The 18,698-nt window shown below is 36.6% G+C and overlaps 1 protein-coding gene across 3 annotated transcripts; it reads left to right on the top strand.

Annotated features, from left to right (window-relative positions):
* The first annotated feature begins 987 nt into the window (after positions 1–987).
* Positions 988–17,526, top strand: LOC110097357 (probable inactive histone-lysine N-methyltransferase SUVR1). 3 transcript variants are annotated; one of them, XM_028699832.1, is made up of 9 exons: positions 989–1,387; positions 1,590–1,847; positions 2,039–2,672; positions 6,047–7,170; positions 7,330–7,595; positions 14,969–15,035; positions 15,149–15,199; positions 17,021–17,114; positions 17,474–17,526. In XM_028699832.1, the coding sequence occupies exons 2-9, from the start codon at positions 1,656–1,658 to the stop codon at positions 17,491–17,493; spliced, it is 2,448 nt and encodes an 815-aa protein (XP_028555665.1). In that variant the 5' UTR covers positions 989–1,387; positions 1,590–1,655; the 3' UTR covers positions 17,494–17,526. The 3 variants fall into 3 exon arrangements, with proteins under 3 accessions (XP_020679345.1, XP_028555665.1, XP_028555664.1); XM_028699831.1 differs by having other exon boundaries at positions 989–1,391; XM_020823686.2 differs by lacking the exon at positions 17,474–17,526 and having other exon boundaries at positions 988–1,391; positions 17,047–17,107.
* Positions 17,527–18,698: the final 1,172 nt, after the last annotated feature.

Raw genomic sequence — 18,698 nt, 5'->3', positions numbered from 1 at the left:
AGGAAAGGGAGCTCTATTTAAAATTTTTTTGGAGTGGCATGACCTGTAAATATGTGGAAGATCAAGGGCAAATGGGGAGTGGTTTGCATGAACGGCTGATGTTGAATCCCTTGATCGTGGACCATTTGATAGACATTTGATTGTCTTAGTGATATCATAATTTAGTGATCTTAGGCTTGTTGGATTTGTCTCGTCGAGCCGCTCGATTCGACTATAGGCACGTCTTGTTTGGAAACCATTTGGTAATCCAAATTGTGGTTCGAACATTCCAACAACGCTTCAAATCCTTGATTTAGATCCATTTGGGCTCGGATTAGGTTGAATTTGATGTAAATGGGTTCATATTTTCAAGACATTCAATTTGACTATTGTTGCGGGCTAGAAAATACGCGGCGATAGAGATTTAATTCTGCGTCTTAACGTTGTACGTATAACTAGCTCACACACAGAGAACACAAGATTTTTTACGTGAAAAATCCTTAAAAAGGGAAAAACCACGAGGCCTAGCCCAATTGAAAATGATTCCACTAGAATTTGAGTCGGTTACAAAGGACTGAATCACTCAAATTGCTGTTTGAACCTTATGACAGCACTTTGAGCCCTTGATTTGGACTCATTTGGGCTCGGATTGGGTTGAACTTGGTGCCGTCGGGTTCGTATTTCCGAGACGCTCAGTTTGACTGTAAGCTCGCTGAAATCGGAGTTCAGATGCTCCAGAAATTAAATTTTGAAGTTTCCCACTAGCTTTTTGCCTCGAGATTCGTGTCCGATCAAGATAATTGTTACATGACGTATCAACTATAAGTTTATTAAAATCGGAGTTTGAAATGTCTCAATTTTAATTTTGAAAGTTTTCAACTTAATTTTGACTAGAGATTCATGCCCATTCAAGATAATTTTTTAGGATACATCAAGATGCATGAGGACTCTCTCTTTAATTCTCGGTCTATTTGTATCAAATTCAAATTGAACTAAATTAGGCTCACTCCAGAGTCCAGACTAGAAAACAGCAACCAACGATACTCATTCCTAGTCAAATTCTCAGCCTAGGCGCGCTCCAAATTTCGTCAGCTGAGAAGACAATGGAGAAGCAACAAATCCTAGAGAGACGAGAGCGATTCATCCGTGCAAACGGGTGCTCCTTTCGATGAGCCCTAAACCCTTAATTGCGCCTTCTACGCTCGTAAACTCATAAAAACAAAAAATGTGAAAGCCAACTCACTCTCTCCAGGATTAGGGCGAGTATTTACAACTCCCGACGTTTCCCTCGAGTTTCTCGGGGCCAAAGTGCTGTTTTTCTACGAGAAATCGGGAAGGAGACGCCACACTACGCTAACTTTTGATCACTCCAGTGACTGGCCCTGGCCTCCCCTTCTCTTCTCTTGCCGCAAGTATTTTGCTATCGCAGGAGTTTTTTTTTTTGTTTTGTTTTCAAGGCATTTTTTTGGTTGCTTGGCTTCTTGCATCCTAGGTTTTTTTTAATTGTATTTTAATTTTTTCCGGGAATGCATATCATTCCTTCTTGAGTTTTGGAGCTTCCTCGGGCGACTCTCTCTTTATTTATCTTGACAAATACAGTGCCAATGCAGGTTTTCTGAAAGGGCAGATTAAACTGGGCTTTTGCCAGTTTCAGGACTTGTTAAAAGTAGTCTGGGATGGCTCCTTCCGCTCAGTTGCAAAGAGCGCAAGCGGCTGTTAAAGCCATGAAGCTCATTGGGTTTGATCAAGCCAAAGCAAAGGCAGTCTTGAAGAAGCTGCTCAAAGTTTATGAGAACAACTGGGAGTATATTGAAGCAGAAAACTACCGGCTTCTGGCGGACTCAATACTCGATGACCAGGAATCAGTGGTAACTTCTGTGTCGGTTCTATCTAATTCTTACTGTCGCTTGGTACATAGAGTAGTTTATCGGTGTTTCTTAAAGCCAGCAAAAATGAATTAAGTGAATTCGTAGATGATGAAAGATGGTTTATGAAAGCATGAGTTTGATGAGCTTTTATGTTTAATGATTTGACTTTGAATAACGTCCTTCTGAACCAGGACCCTGAGGTGAATGAAACAGATGCTGCTGCAAGTGCTGCACCTGAGGTATCACGGAAGAGGTTAAGGCATAGGCAAGAGGATTCTGACCATTTTCCATTAACAGTTGAAGCCGCTAGAACTTCACCCCAGAGACCGACACTTGTTCGATCACCTGAAGACCATCCCACAAATTTCAGAGGTAAAATGATTAAGCCTGTGGAGGCTCAATGCCCTCATGACGGAGAAGGATCATTTTCATCGCCTCATGCAATACGTAAAAATGGACTAACTACAGAGAAAGCGCCTCAAAATTCTCATAATTGTCCAGAGCTTAGCCCTATTTCAGGCCGTGTAGTTCCTCGGATGACGAGGTCCAGTAATCCTGCAAATGTACCATATTTTGAAAAAGGAAAGTCAAGTTCGCTTGTGATGCAAGAAAGAGATAAACATCAACCCTGCGGCACATCAGGAAATTTAATATGTTATAAAGAGCCAAAGATGGAACCCGACACTGAAGTTCCTCGAGATATTGTTGCTGTTGGGTTTTCTTCTAATCCAGATATGTCCGTGGATGAGGTTCCTTGCTACATCTCTGATAATTATGTGCCTCTTTCATTGCCATCACCTCATGGAACTCCTTCAGGAACTGCTGGTATAACCATGCTAAAACTTCTTGAATAATATTTCTTTTTCTTGTAAGGCTGTGAATGTATATTTTGTTCCGTGACAATCAGTTTCTTTAGCTATGATTTTGGTTCACCTTCATGTTTACTAGAAAAGTTTGGAAAGTTTCTTGATGGTAGGCATAAATCAAGGTTAGAATAAAAGAAAAAATGGGTTGAGGTGAAAAGTGACATAACAGAAAAGTTTATGTCACTTTGAATAAGGAGTTGAGAGGGGGTAATCTTGACTGCAATGAAATGATCGAAGGTTTCCTCATTTTCCTTAGAAAGGAAGTTCTAGTCTCTACCACAACGAGAGGATGAGCCCTTAGAAGTGCGAGGATTTATGCTACTGCTGGCCATTCCTAAAGCTTTGACTCGAGATGTTTTGGGACCGAATGAGAATGTGAAGAAAAAAATATCCACCACATTTAAATTTAAAGAACAATGACCAATCCTACAATACAAAATTTTAATCGTATGTAATATTTTGAAATCTTACTGATGTGAAACCAAATGCACAGGAGCTCATTAAGGAATTTAAGAACAAGTTGGCAATGTAATTCCACTCAATAGCTTATTGTAATAACAAGGCAATTCAATAAAGAATCTTAGTTTTCCATTTGCTTAGACGAAGGAGCACATGTAGATTAACCAAACCTAGTAGATAAGCAAAAATAGTAGTAATACTAAGAGTTATTAACCAACAATCCACAATTTAATAATGAGAGCTTCCACCTTTGGAGCCCATATGCTCCAATAGTATAGGCTTTAGCGGCAGAAGAGTCTCCACATCAGAATCGAGGTCACTCCGAGGAAGAAGGAACCTAAGATCGTCGTTCTTGAAAAGATGGCCGGAGTGGTGGAGGAAGATGGTCGTCCAATGATGATCCAACGTCCCTTTGATCTTTGCTCGTCGATCACGTCAACTAAGGTGTATTGGATACGGTCGATGTAGTCTTCAACGGTGTCGTCGAAATCAAAGCCCACGCCAAAGAACGACAATTGGGGGATGTCGACTTGATCTCGATCGTCATACACAAATCCAAAGTTCCATTCGGGTTCAACCATGCATCCTTGTCGGGAGATGAAGGAACACCGTTGGAAACAAGGGGAAGAGGAGGGGTGGAGGTGGCGGCTAGGTGTGGGAGGTTTAGCCGTGAGCTAGAGAAAGGGCGGGGGGGAATTTAGGAAAATTAAAATTAAATTCAGCTCCAAGTAGTTTTGGAGGGAGATTAATTTAAAATTTCAAATTAATTCATTAATGACTAGGAGCGTTAATTGAGGAGGTAATTGGGGCTAATTTGGTGGAGCTTTTAATTTAATTTGGGAGAGATAAAAACCCATTAAAGGGGTCCGACCACATGGAGAGAGGGGAGAGCACAATTGTCATAAGTGGAGTGGGGACCACAACTTTAATCAAGGATTTAATCAAGATCTGAATTGATTCTCATAAGTAACTCCCAAATTCAAATGAAAATAATAGGGAATTTGAATTCGAATTTCAAACGTGTGTAACTCCTCTTAATTAATTTCCCAAATTTAATATGGCTTAATTAGGAAAGTCATTAAGAGAGGGGAATTCAAAATTCAAAGGGGAGAGCTAGAGGGGGGCCGACGGCAAGGGGGTCTAGTGGGTGGTCGGCAGGTGGGGGTTTGCAGGCCGGCGGCCTGGGCGGCTCAAGGGGAGGCGGCGGCAAGGGGTGAGGGGAAGGGAGGAGGGGAATTTATAGGGATTCAATTTGCTATAAATCCACTCACCTGAATTATCTTCAATCCGGATCTCCACGAAAATAGCTTGGCGAAAATTTAGAACTCTCGAAGACAAAAATAGTTTGACGAAAATCTAGAACTCACAAAGAGATCTATCTTGTTCAACGAACTCACTAAGAGATCGAGGAGGGTTGAACTCACAAAGAGAACATAAGAGGCAAATTTTCATGCATCAAAAACTAATTCAAATACAATGACTCAGCCTATATATAGGCCAATCGAAAATAAAAAGCATTAAAGACGACATTGCCCTTGGGCTATAACAAGCACTAACTCCCTCATAGGGGGGTACAAATGGAAAAACATGAAATATAAATGACATGAATAAAATAAAACATAAAAAATAAAGACTATGAATCAAGGCCGTCGCTCGAAGACCCCTCCTATGGTAAGTGTGCTGAAATTTTCCTATGGATGTCCTCATCACTTACGGGATGAAAAATAATTCGTACATACGAATAGAAACAACCAAAAATGAAATGGCTTTTTGTGAAAACGCAATTCCCGATTACAAACCTTTACTAATGATGTTTATAAATAGGTTGTGTAAAGCCTGCATATCTAGCATTGGTGATGAATTGCAGCTGCCACAGCCACTTTATTGCGTGAATGAAGTTTTTGATGGTAGGCATAAAAAGTGCCAACCTTTTCTTTTGTAGCTGGTTCTCTCTAGAATTTTGTTTTTCAGGTTGAACATTACTTTAAAAAAATAAAAAGTTTAGAAGTATTAGTTAGGACTAAATCCTCACTTTCTTGATGCAGCATCATTAATTTGCAGTGCCATTGTCAAGCTTGAGAGCATAGTATTCTTGTCTGTCTCATAACTGCATCTTTACTATGTTGACTGGCCATTTGTGTTGATTGCTGATTTTTAATTGCCAAACGTATCGCTCTTATTTTAGTTTATTTCCAAGACCGGATAAAATTACTTAGTTTGGGGGAAGAAAAGTTAATGGTATTGAGTAGACGGCTTATGATGCATAAAGCAAGGAGCTCTTTCACAACATAGAATTTAATTGTGATGAATGAGATTACTTTGTTCCAACGAGTTTCTTCTCCTTATTGGCTTATTGCTGCTCAACTTGTCACATTTCCTTGACCCTTTGATACTTCTTCCTGCCTTTGGACTGAATTTGGCCCCACAAAATGCTCAGTCAGTTCCATTGTTATCAGTCTGGCTAACTGATTTTTTCAACATACTCTGGGTGTCTTTGCTTTCTGCTGATAAAATTTATGTTCTATGGAAATGTTTATATTGATTTTTCCTTGGCAGTTCAGATTTTGATTAGTCAATTTACACTGTATTAGATGTGAAATTAAGAGGTTGAACTAATCTTTTATGATTGCTTTCTCGCTGCTCGTACTTCATGGTGATATTTTCTTTGGAATTCTGAGTGAATTACATGAAACTGGTTCAAATGGGCTTTTATTGTTAGTTCAGCATCCTTTCAGTTGTTTTTTATTCTTTTTATTTTTATTTTGTTGGGATATGTTAATATGATAGTTACATAGCTGTTGTGCTTGCTTTTAATCTGTCTTGCTGATTAACTCTTAATTTTACTCTTATCTATATTGTCATTGCATTGCTTAGCCAATCATGGCACAGCACAGAAGGGTGCTTTTCGTTGGGCAAATGCTTCAAGTGGTTTAACTGGTGCAAACAGTCAAGATGCACCTATCAATGAGAATGAAAAATGCCTTAAAGTTTTAGTACAAAAGGAAATCACTAATACTGACATAGCTTCCTCAATCACGGGTGAAGTAAAACTTTCGTTGACCTATAGCTCTGACAGTCCAGATTTTAAAATGCCAAGCATAGAATCTATCTTTAAAATGGTTGAGGATAGGTGTTTGAAATCCTATAAGATTCTTAAACCAGATTTCTCACTTATGAATCTAATGAAAGATATATGCCAGTGTACGGTGGATTTAGCAGCTGAGTCTAGTAAAGATGAACAGGAGGCCATAAAGGTGACTCCTTTGTTAGAGCCTTTGAAAAGAGCTCATTCTCCTAATCCTAGTCATGGAATGGTCAGAAGATCTTCCGCTGGCTCACTGGATTTGGTTCCATTGGAAATTCCAATTGAAGGCTTGAATAGTCATGGTGGCATTAATGGCATTCAGGAAAACAGTGCCCCAGAATCGTCAAGTCATAATGTTTCACAGAGTTTGGCAATCATCCCACAAGAAGATCATACTGTCAGTGCTCCCCATCCCCTGCATGATGAGAATGACATAGCAAAAGGTGAAGAGAGAGTAAGAATTTCGCTTGTCAATGAGCTCACAAGCGAGAAGTTCCCAGCTTACTTTCATTACATTGCTCGGAATGCTGTTTATCAGAATGCGCATGTCAACTTTTCCCTTGCTCGGATTGATGATGAAGACTGCTGTTTGAACTGTTTTGGTGATTGTTTAAGCGTGCCTATCCCATGTGCCTGCACCCGAGAAACAGGTGGTGAATTTGCATACACCATGGATGGTTTACTCAAAGCTGAATTCTTGAATGAATGCATTTCTATGAACCGTGATCCTGATAAACATCATCATATTTACTGTAAGGATTGTCCTATAGAAAAGTCTAAGAATGAGCATACGCCTGAAGCCTGCAAGGGACATCTTGTAAGGAAATTTATTAAAGAATGTTGGATCAAGTGTGGTTGCAGCAAACAATGCGGCAATCGTGTTGTTCAACGGGGCATTTCACGGAATTTGCAGGTCATTTTAGCGTATAGTTTTTAAGATATTCTTTGGTTATGATATGCATGTTTTAATATTCATATGTATTTGCAAGGAACACTGTTTTTTATTTCTGTTGCTATCAGATTACAAGTAATATCCTTTATTTGCACTCAAAATCCCATTTGTGTGCTTTAGGTGTTTTTTGTAGCTGATGTGAAAGGATGGGGTCTTCGAACCCTTGAAGAATTGCCTAGAGGAGCATTTGTCTGTGAATATGTTGGAGAGATTTTAACAAACATTGAACTGTATGATCGTACTATTCAAAAGACTGGTGGTGCAAGGCACACCTACCCTGTATTATTGGATGCTGACTGGGGTTCAGAAGCGGGATTGAGGGATGAAGAAGCGCTTTGCTTAGATGCTACTTTCTTTGGAAATGTTGGGAGATTTGTGAATCATAGGTACCATGCTTTAAATTGTCTCCTTCTATCAGATAGTATTTTCTAGAGATAGACTTGTCTTTCCATTGCACAGTTTTTGGCTATTGGTAGAATTAAATGAATGTAAATACGTATTTCATGGGGTGTCTTGGATAACTGAAGTTCCTTAAATTCCAAAGCCAAAATGTTTATTTAGGCTTGCATGTACTTTTAGATTTTTGTGGTTAAAATAAGTTATTTTTTCTTTTTTGTTTTTATTGGAGCTAGCATCCTCCTTTACATGGCTATCTTATATGATAAAAGATACATTCTGTTTTGACAGAACAATTTTATTATGGGTTAGTCAGTTAGATTATTTGTATATTATTGTTGACCTCGATCACTGCCCGATGTCAATCAGATTACTGCCCGATGTCAATCAGATTGAATATGGCTAAAAAAGGTAGGCGAATGACTTGACTTTGCTTGAATACTGTCTGAAATGTGTTGACCAAAAATTGAAATAGCTTGAACAGCATCCGTTCGTGAAATGGACTGCGTTGATTTATTTGAGATACCAGAAACAATTAAGATTAACACTTATATTATATGGGTTGTCACATGATGAAAATCATTATGAAAAATTAACATGCGAGGTGGCGAAGTAGCTTCGATGTTTGTGAAGGAACTCAAGGAAGAGAGTTTGCTAAAAAAATCAAATAAAAAACCTGACAAGAAGTAATATATATTTATTCTTATTATTTTTATTATTATGATAATAATAATTAAAAAAATTAAACAAATCCCCCCATTTTGTCTCCCATTGTGCCCATTCTCCCATTGTTGAGCCTAACCTCGGGCCTTAAAAAAATAAAATAAAAAAGGGGAAGAACACGAATCCCCTGATATACCTATCTCAGTCTCTCTTGCTTTTGTTCATCTTACACACGCGAGCACTCTCTCCCTCTCACTATCACTTCTCCCATCTTGCTCAGCCCCACCGGCGATCAATTCCAACATCTTTGCTCTAGTTGCTGCCTATGTTGTTTCTCTATTTTTCTCTATTACACTATATATGTATCACACACACACTCTCTCTAATTGTTTGAGATGTTTAGGGGTCTGACCTAGCAATTATTTAAGTGAATGCATTGTCTTTGAGATGTGCACGCAACTTTCATTTTGATTTAAATTTTTCTTGTGTTATGTCTGCTTGTGCCTATGTTGCAGATTTGATTGGGAGTATCACAAGTTGAAATTTTGTGTTCTTTCAAAGGGATGATTTATTTGTATGTAATTTGTATTCTACTTGGGTGGGCCCTACTGCGAGTCATTTTTCCTCTTGTAAATTGACGCCTATCTTAGTTTGTGTTCAATCCATTGAGTGCATTCTCAAGGGTTCTAAGTGTTTAGAAGAGTTTTCGAAGCATGGAAAAGTTCTAGTTCTGCCCGTAGGGAAGTCATCAAATTTCTTGCAATTCTCGTGTAAGTTTCATTTGTGTTCAATTACTGCCACACATTTCTGCTCTTTTTTTTTTTTGAATTTTTATAGTTTTTATTCTGAAATTTTTACTCGTTCATTCGTTTATTTTATCATTTTTTGCTTGCACTCTCCTAATGTCTCCCTTGCATACGGGATATATTCAGGGAGTCTGTGCTTGCACACCACATAAGAAATAATGCGAATGAGAAATTTAAACACAATGACTATAGCAAGAAAGGCATGTATGAGTCTTCGTATGTGCATGAAAGTTTTGCAAACATGATTTTCCTACTACTTCAAGAAAGACTCGTACAAGCACTTATATTTTTGGCAGCATAATCGTGTTTCCCATTACGCCAAGAAAGATGCGGAAGAGTCTTCTCCCTACTCTCCAAGAAATTCATGTATGAGTTACGTGCACGATAAGCAAAAAAACAAAGTAGGCTTTCCCCACCTTTTTAAGAAAAATGCTTAGGAACACTTAAACCGATGTTGAGCTTGCTTTGCATTATGCCTCAAGTGCATAATGACATTGAGGTGATGTGGGCGCATGTGCGGTGCACTGATGAGGCAAATATACAAAAAATTCTCTTTTTTGTTTTTGCTTTTTTTCTCTTTCTAGAGAGAGAATGCAAGAGGGAGAGGGAGAAAGTGGGCTCGAGAAATAGAGAGAAAGAGAGAAGTAGAGAGAGAGCAAGAGAGGAGAGTAGTAGAGAGAGCGAAAGAGAAAGAGAAAGAGAAGTGAGAGAAATAGAGAGAGAGAGAGAGAGTGGCTATGAAGAAGAAGGCAGAGGGTTGCAGCGAAGTTAGCATCATTGGAGGAAGTTCTGGCAAGGTTGTCGTCATCGGAGGCGTTCAATAGTATGATACGAGCAATATTTAACTTAAATATGCAAGTCTCCCAAATATCCCTTCTCCTTCACATGCTGTTGGTCCCTTTGTGCCTCCTCCTGCAGGCTCTCAATCATGACCACTCCTTTGCACACTACATGTTGTGTGGATGCTTTCTTCAGCGAACTGACTACATGTCTTCCTCTCTACATGATACCTTCTCCAGCGAGCTACGTTGTGCCACACCTTATCTTCTTTTTTCATATCTCATTGACATTTCCCACGAGCTCCTTATGCAATTTCTTTGCTTCTTTGAAGTAGGGGTTTTTTCGGAATTTTGAAAGAGTAGAGAGAGCAAAAGTAGAGGGTTATGTGCGAAAGATGGGAGAGGTGAAGTTGGCAGGTGGATTTGGTAGGTGAGATTTTTTGCTTTTTATTTTATAGTAGGTTAACACTATACATGCATTAGATATCCATGGTAGAGGAGTCCATGTCCTTGATGGTAAGCAATTAGTTTGCCTTGTTCAAGGGCTTCCAAGTCTTCTTGAAAATCTTGGTCCATTATGTGTGTGTTTAACGCATGGTCCATCAAAGGGCTGTATGATCATGACAAGGTCACAAAAGTCATTCTGATTTATCAGAAAAGCATGCTTACCTTTTTTACTCAGTGCACCCCGTTTATATTTTATCAACATATTGAAATTATTGCTAGTATATCATCCTTTTCATGTTTTTTTTATTTATCATCCTTTTCATGTTTTATGCTTATTGTGACTACCATTAGGTTTTATAAATATCGTACTTGTATTTGATTTCAAGATGAGATCAAAGTTGATAACATAGCAAGAAACATCCATCTCTAACTTTAATGGATATTTCATTCTGGCAAGGTCTATTACTTGTGCTTAAATGGATGTTACATGTAGGGGAGGACTAGTACTTTTGCTTCGGTGTTATTTTCATGAGTAATTGGAAGGTGTTATCCTTTTTTTCTCCCGCTAGGAAGGGTGATTAGCAACTATAAGAGATGTTAAGGTGCAAACCAATAGTAATAAATGATATATGAACTTGCCTATGAGCAGGCTTCCATAAAACTCCGATATTTTAAAACTACAATGGACCAAGACCATTTCTAGATTATTGCTACCTTATTTGGTCTATGGAAAGTTCTCTTTTTCCCATGATGAAACCTTGATAGACAAGTTTAAGGTTTCTAAATCCACACTTCTTGAGATGACATATGAGATTGATATCCTCTAGAAGCTTCGAAACTTATTCTAGGTGTTGTAGATGTCTCTTGGCTTTTTCTATACACTAGTCTTCATGGTAAACATTGATGATTGATTTTGGTAAATCCACTCTCTTGATGTAGAAGCATTAATTTCCTTCATTTCAGCTTGAGGACAAGGTGAATCTTTGGGAGGAGGTAATGTTAGATCAGCTGGGCTGGCTGAACGTGTCCCTCCTGGACCGGTTGACTTCTATAGGAGGCGGACCCGAAGGAAGGCGGCGGAACAGGGGTGGGGTCCACTCATTGATTGGAGCAAGGGTTTAGGGGGGAAAATTGAAAATTGGGGGCTGTTTAGGGATTAATTAATTGTATTTTGCACTGAGTAATTTCCTTTTGGTTAGGGTTAGAGTTATATTGAATTTGGAGGCTGAATTTAAGATTTGGTGTTTTGCTTTTGGTCTCTAGGCTTTGGCTAGAGATTTGGAGAGTGGAATTTTCCTCTCAAATTGAAGATTCTTTGTGTTGGGTTGCTATTTTTCTTCTTCAAGTGATTTTTCTTTTATTTCTCTACAAACTTAGAAAAACCTGCACCTTTCTGGCTGAATTTCTCTCAAATTTCTGCATTATTGGTGCTTGTTCTCTATCAGACTCTTTTTTGTTAAGGCATGAACTTTCCATATATCAGAAAACATGTCTCAGTCACGCAGCATTTGTGCGGAGACTAATGTACATGATGTTACAACCTGGCTCCGGAGGTTGGAATACTAAGATAGGATTAGATGGATGACAATAGTTTAATTTCTTTCTAGTAATATGATAAATGGTTCAATAATAACATATTCTATAAAAAAAAATAGAGCCAATAAACAATATAGCTTTTGTTTAAGCACAAATCATACATAAATAATTTTGTCTTATCAATTTCAAACAAACTAGAATAAATTATATATTTCCTTTAATATTTATTCTCATTTGCTCTTCTTCTTTTGCATCGAATTTTTTTTGTAACCCATTTAACTTAAAACTAGACTCTCCTTAAAATGAATGTCAACTAATGGGGAGAGTAAAACAATAACTCATTGGTTGATATTAGTTTTATTTATAGCAATTTCAGGAATTTAAATAATATGAATAGAAAAGAATAATATCTTATCTATCGTTTTTTTATATAATGCATCCATCATAGTAGCTCTATCTAATTGTTATGTACATTTAGGAACTTATATATACTTCATGTAATTCACATTTTTTCATATCACTGGATATCTTTCTATATAAACAGTGCATTAGATAAATAACTTAAAGAAGATAAGCAATCTGTAGCATTCATTTTATCATGAGAAATACATGCAAGATTGGAGATGGATCATAAGTAATTTGCAAAAAAAAGCTTGATTGGATTATTATCAATATTAATTCATGTATTTAATTTAGAAGAAATAATATTGATAATATAATTTAGGAATAAGAGTACTTATCTCAGCCACATCTCACTTGCTTTTGCCTTGTGGTCCTTCACTCCTCTTTCTTTAATGGAGTACTTTATAATCATATATTTAAAGTGCCCTTGTTAGTTAACTTTCTTTAAATTACGAATATTTCTTTGATATCATTATCTACTAACATCTTGCTAACTATTAAATATATCAATCTTTCTAAGTTTATCTTTATTTTAATTAAGTATATTAATTATCATTACTTATAACATATCAAATTAAATTTTGTAATGTAAAAATATAAAATTTTGCGCATGTTAAATTTAACGTTTTCTATATATTAACGTTTTCTATATAATAAGAAGATTTGTTTTAAAAATTGGTTTAATTTTAAAAATTCTGATAATTGGGAATTATATAAAGTGGCTCGTAAGGATTCTAAGAAAGCAATATGCGATGCAAAGACATTAGCTTTTAGCGATTTATATAATAGATTAAATACTAAGGAGGGAGAAAGATATATGTATAAGTTAGCCAAACAAAGAGATAGGAGTAGTAAGGATTTAGTTCAAGTGAAGTGTATTAAGGATGAAGATCAAAAAATACTTTTCTTAGAAGATGATATTCAACAAAGGTGGATGAGATATTTTGCTAAACTTTTTAATGAAGAGTGTGAAAATAAGATTGACTATAGTGACCTTAGCACCCTAAATGAAAGTAAAGATTTCTGTTTTTATCGGCGTATTAGTAAAACTGAAGTTAGAGAGGCTTTAAAGAAAATGAAGGGTGGAAAAGCTGTTAGACCTGATGATATTCCAATAGAGGTGTGGAAATGCTTAGGAGATGAAGGAATTTCATGGCTTACTAAACTTTTTAATACTATTTTAAAGACTAAGGTTACATCAAGGATCAGCCTTAAGCCCATATCTTTTTGCTTTAGTCATGGATGTTCTCACTAGACATTTGCAAGATGATGTACCTTGGTGTATGCTTTTTGCTGATGATATTCTTCTTGTTGATAAGACTAGAGAGGGAGTTGAAGGTAAACTTGAATTATGGAGGTCAACCTTAGAGTCTAAAGGTTTTCGCTTGAGTAGATCTAAAACGGAATATATGGAGTGTAATTTTAGCAGTAATAGTCCTAGTGAGGGGATTGTGACTTTGGGCGATCAAGTCATTAATAAGAGTACACATTTTAGGTATCTTGGATCTATTGTTCAGAGTGATGGTGAAATAGATGGGGATATTATCAGCAGAATTCAAGTTGGATGGTTGAAGTGGCGGAATGCATCGGGCTTGTTATGTGATAGAAATGTACCCCTCAAACTTAAGGGAAAATTCTATAAGATGGTAGTGAGGCCTGCAATGCTTTATGGTGCCGAATGTTGGCCATTAAAAGAGAAGCATAATACTAAGTTAAGTGTGGCAGAGATGAGGATGCTTAGATGGATGAGTGGCTTTACCCTTAGAGATAGGATACGAAATGAGCATATACGTGAAAAGGTTGGAGTAGCTCCAGTAGAAGATAAGATTAGAGAGAGTCGCCTTAGATGGTTTGGTCACATAAAAAGGCGGCCTTCCGACGACCCAGTTAAGAGAGTAGAGGTATTAGATTTGACTTGTGTTAAGAATGGTAGGGGTAGACCTAAAAAGACTTGGTTAGAAAATATTAGGAATGACCTTTTTTTAATAGATTTAAACGAGAATTTGGCTTTTAATAGGACACAATGGCGAAAAAGGATTCATGTAGCCGACCCCACGTAGTGGGATAAAGGCTTGATGTTGTTGTTGTTGTTGTATATAATATTAATTTGCTATTTCATTCCATCTTCACTTAAAATTTAGATTTGTATACCTTCAAATAATATTAATCATTGTCTTTTAGACAAGATCAGATTCTAGGTTTGAAATTTTTTGTCTTGATTCATAAATTGAAAGAACAGTGAGATGCAACCTATAAGCTTTTAATGGAGCACATCATATACTCATAAACTCATATGACAACATGATATGATCTCAAACTCTTCTTACTAACTTTCGCATGCACCCATTAATTCAAATCAGATAATGTTTACTCTTATGTTAACAAGGAAATGTAACATAAATTCTTAACTTATATCACTTATTGTTGTTCTTAAAATTTCCTCAAAACCAAAATATAATTAAGTTCTTGGATTGCCCTTTTTCTTCTCTACAATCAAACATCAAAGCTCTCTCAAATCCCTTCATAAAGCATATGCCTGCATAAGGATTGAAAACAAAGGGTTTCTAATTTGATCCTTGAAAAAATAGAGAAGAAAATAAATCCAAGTTAAATTTCCCTTTCTTTATTTATGCCATTTTCTTGCTTTTACTTGATTTTTCTTAATTACATATGATGGATTATCTGTTCAGTTAGCTCCTGATGCTGAAATAAATATTCTATTTATTGCAGATGCTTTGATGCTAATTTGGTTGAGGTTCCTGTTGAGTGGGAGACTCCAGATCACCATTATTATCATGTATGTGTTTTTTTCCTTTCAATGGGTACTTTGAAGTATTTTTGCATAAATAATACTGCTTAAACCTTATGGAAGTTAAACTTGATTTATTTTGCATCCATCAATACATACAGCTTGCCTTTTTTACTACGAGAAAAGTAGAAGCTTTGGAAGAGCTAACATGGGTGAGTAGCTTCAATTGTTGATGCTGTTATAGTGGTATTTTGTTACTTATCTGTATAATATCTGAATATTACTTTTACTAACATTCTGTAAGCCTTCTATTTTGTCCTTTTCATGACAATTGGCACTGATTGGTTACGGAATGGAACGGATATCTTTTTCTAATTGTTGTATTACGTAATGCTTTTTGCTCTTTCGTATACTCTTGTTCTAGAGAAAGATATTACTTAAAGGATTGCTAGCTTATTGAAATTTTTATTTTGGGGATTAAACTAGACTTTCAGGCTGTCATATCATTTCATCAGGAAGATGGCTGCTAGACTTTCAGGCTGTCTTATCAGGTTGGTTGGTTGAATAAGCATAGAAACAAATAAAAAGGATAGATATAGAACTTAGAGGTATGCCAGAAGCTGTATAAAATGAATCAAACAAACTATAAGCTACACTTCAGGCAAGCATACCAAGATTGAATGTAAAAATTCCTAAAGCATACTCGGTCTGTTGGATATGGTGATGAATATGATAATTCAGTCGGTCTAGAAATTTTGATTCTTAAATGTCCTTGCTCATGCTCCAAAGAGGAGAGGTTTCAGCTTTGGTTTAGTCGTTTTGGCAAATCCCGTGCTGAAGGTTGCCCAATTATTCTTTATCATTTGATTTTTCTGTATCTCTGTTTATAGGTCCACGGTAAGAATAAATATGTACTTCAGACTTTTCACATCGTTGGTTCATTGAGATAATTTAAGTCGTGGGTATACTAGGGATTCACATGCCAATAAATTTGTGGAAGTTGCTTTAGTTTTACTTTGTGTAGGATGTTGTTGGAGTAGTTTGTTTGTGCTAGAGAAACATTTAGTGTAATAATGTGACCAAATTTTTCTTATTTTTGAAATATACAGTGATATCTTATTTTTGTTAAATTCATTATAGTTAATATTAGTTGTCAACATGGAGTACATGCACACCTTTCCAGCAATTTTGGTGAAACTAGCCTGATGCGAGCTTAGAATTGAAGATCCGTTTGGCTGTGAGCTTGAGTAGCTAATCCAGAAGAAGTATTTCTGTTTGCAGTGTTTGAGAGAGAAACAATTTGAACATGACCTGTGGCATTTCATGGGAGAGTTGTGATTTGTTCTAATTTTGAACTGTAGCTGACAATTTTATCTTATACAGAAACATAACTCATGAGCATCATCTTTAGCTTTATCCCATCCGTTTGATGTCTGCTTGATTAACTCCATTTTGTCTTGTTGAATACCAGCAATGTGGCTGGAAGTTATGCAGAAATATTTGTGCAAGTCTATAATACACTCCCTTTTCCCCTCCTAACTCATCTTCTCATCAATTCATTCAACCGAAACATTGCTGCAATACTTAGCATTAGTTGGAAATGTACAACTCTAGGCCAACCACTTTGTCAAGTCTATTAATAGAGTACGTTCCCCACTGCTACTACAACTTAGACTTCGTTTTAGACGGTTTTCTTACTGCTTCTTAAAGCAGCTTTCTAGTTAAAAAAATTTAGTTTTTGTACTACAAAACTGTTTCAAGAAGCATTAAAAAATCTGTCCCAAACAAAGCCTTTGCTGATCAGCTTATACATGCGTGGATGCACATGGCTCATTTTACAGGGTTTTTCATTGTATATTTGCACTAATTTGTACATAGCATGCTATGTGGGCATGCATGCATTTATTGATATGCAAACATACTTTTTGTACATGCTTCATTTGTGGGATTTTATTGTGTATTTCTTTGCTGTGCTAAAGATTCTCAATACAGTTGTTTTTTTAGGGTGCTCTTTGCTTACAAGTGATTTGCAGGATTACGGGATTGATTTTGACGATAGTTCACATCCGATCAAAGCCTTTAAATGCCTTTGTGGGAGCAGATTTTGCCGCGATAGGGTTCGATCAAGTTAGTGTTTCTATTTCTAACCATATTCATCTTCTTTTAAGATTTAAGATGTGTTTGGTATTTTTTAATCTCACTCTTTCTGGAAGAATTTTATGCGGGGCCAGTCTTGAGAAGGATTAAATTCCTTTTCCAAACTAATACAATTGTTTCATTAATGATGGTGAAATGATTCGTTTACTATAACAATCATAAGTGGCCTAGATATTACCATCTTGAAATTTGTGGGGGCTAAAATGTTGAATTATCTCACAACTATGTTAGGAGCTCCATTGTAGCTATTAGAAACACACTTTTTACTGCAATAACAAAGTAGATTTAATGTTCAATTAAATAATCTCTACATAACAATGATCTTGCAGAAGTACGGAGGCAGATATAGCAAAATAAACACACATCCCTCACTAAATATATGGTACTTTTCTAATTTGATTTTTTTCTAAGCTAACATTTATCCTCATGTTAGTGCATATATCAGCTAGCTCCAATCTATAACATGCTTAAGAGAAAGGTAGAGGACCCAGATTTTTCAAAAACATATGGAATACTTGTTTTGAACTTTAGACTTGGATGATGCTTGTGTTTTTTATAAGAAAATCTTAAATGGAATTACAATCAATCTCAATATGTGTAGTTCGTTCATAAAGGTTTTGGCATTATAGATAGCAACATGAACTGGCCCAGCTCCAACCGTCCCCTTTTAAAGGGCCGGTTCATGTTTACAAAAGAAGGGGCAGCGGCAATAGAGATAGAGAAGGTGGTGGGGTCCACTAGAGATTCAAATTTAAATGTTTGGAGCCAAAGGAGGGAGCGGCAAGGTCTAATATGCCATTTGGCTTTAATGATTAATTGTATGTTTTAAGTATGGTGGAGGAATTAAGGTTAGGGTTATACTTTGTTTTGTGGCTGCTTTAGGAGTTCTTGTGCTTGTGTCTTGGGCCCTAAATTCGTCTAGGGATCGAGAGAGAACGATCATCCTCTCGAATTGAGGATCAATTGTATCTTGCTTTAGTTCTTTCGTTGATTTGATTCCTACAATAAATACTACTGTTTTGGTGTGTTTTCCCATCAGATTTTATGAATCTTTGCTGTTTTTATACCTCTTGTTAGGGTTTACTTGAAATAATCAAATTTTTTGCCTATTTTCTAACAAATTGGTATCAGAGCCAATTTTGGGACCATTGTGGGTTGTTTTTTTTTTGAAATTTCAATGGTGATTTTTTTTTTCCGGAGGAAGTTTCTTGCTGATTTTTTTATCAAAATATATATTTTTTTAATGCCAGCCAAGAAGGTAAATGCGTTGGAGAAACACCTTGAAAGCGAGATGAGCCAAATAAAAGCCGTGGTGGAAGATCAAATCTCATCCGTAGAAGGCAAGGTTTCATCCGTGGAAGACAAAGTTTCCGAACTTCATGCAATAATGAAGAAGCTATTGGAAAATCAAATTGAAACGGCGGCATCGAAGGCAAAGGACCGATGGTGAAAACGACAAATTTTGAGTTTCGTAGGAGGGACGATTAGATGGAAGTCATGGTGGAAAGAAGTGGAAGGTATGGAGGGAAGAATGGTTAGGGGGAACGAATCAAG

The sequence above is a fragment of the Dendrobium catenatum genome, unplaced genomic scaffold, assembly GCF_001605985.2.
Source record: "Dendrobium catenatum unplaced genomic scaffold, ASM160598v2 fragScaff_scaffold_1398, whole genome shotgun sequence".
NCBI classification, from domain to species: domain Eukaryota; kingdom Viridiplantae; phylum Streptophyta; class Magnoliopsida; order Asparagales; family Orchidaceae; genus Dendrobium; species Dendrobium catenatum.
Note: the sequence above shows the minus strand (reverse complement) of the source record. Positions and strands in the feature narration are given on the sequence as shown.

Coding starts and splice junctions, on each gene's coding strand:
- LOC110097357 (XM_028699832.1), top strand. CDS start 1,656: ATGGCTCCTTCCGCTCAGTTGCAAAGAGCGCAAGCGGCTGTTAAAGCC. Junction 2,673..6,046: donor AACTCCTTCAGGAACTGCTG/GTATAACCATGC, acceptor TGCATTGCTTAG/CCAATCATGGCACAGCACAG. Junction 7,171..7,329: donor GCATTTCACGGAATTTGCAG/GTCATTTTAGCG, acceptor TGTGTGCTTTAG/GTGTTTTTTGTAGCTGATGT.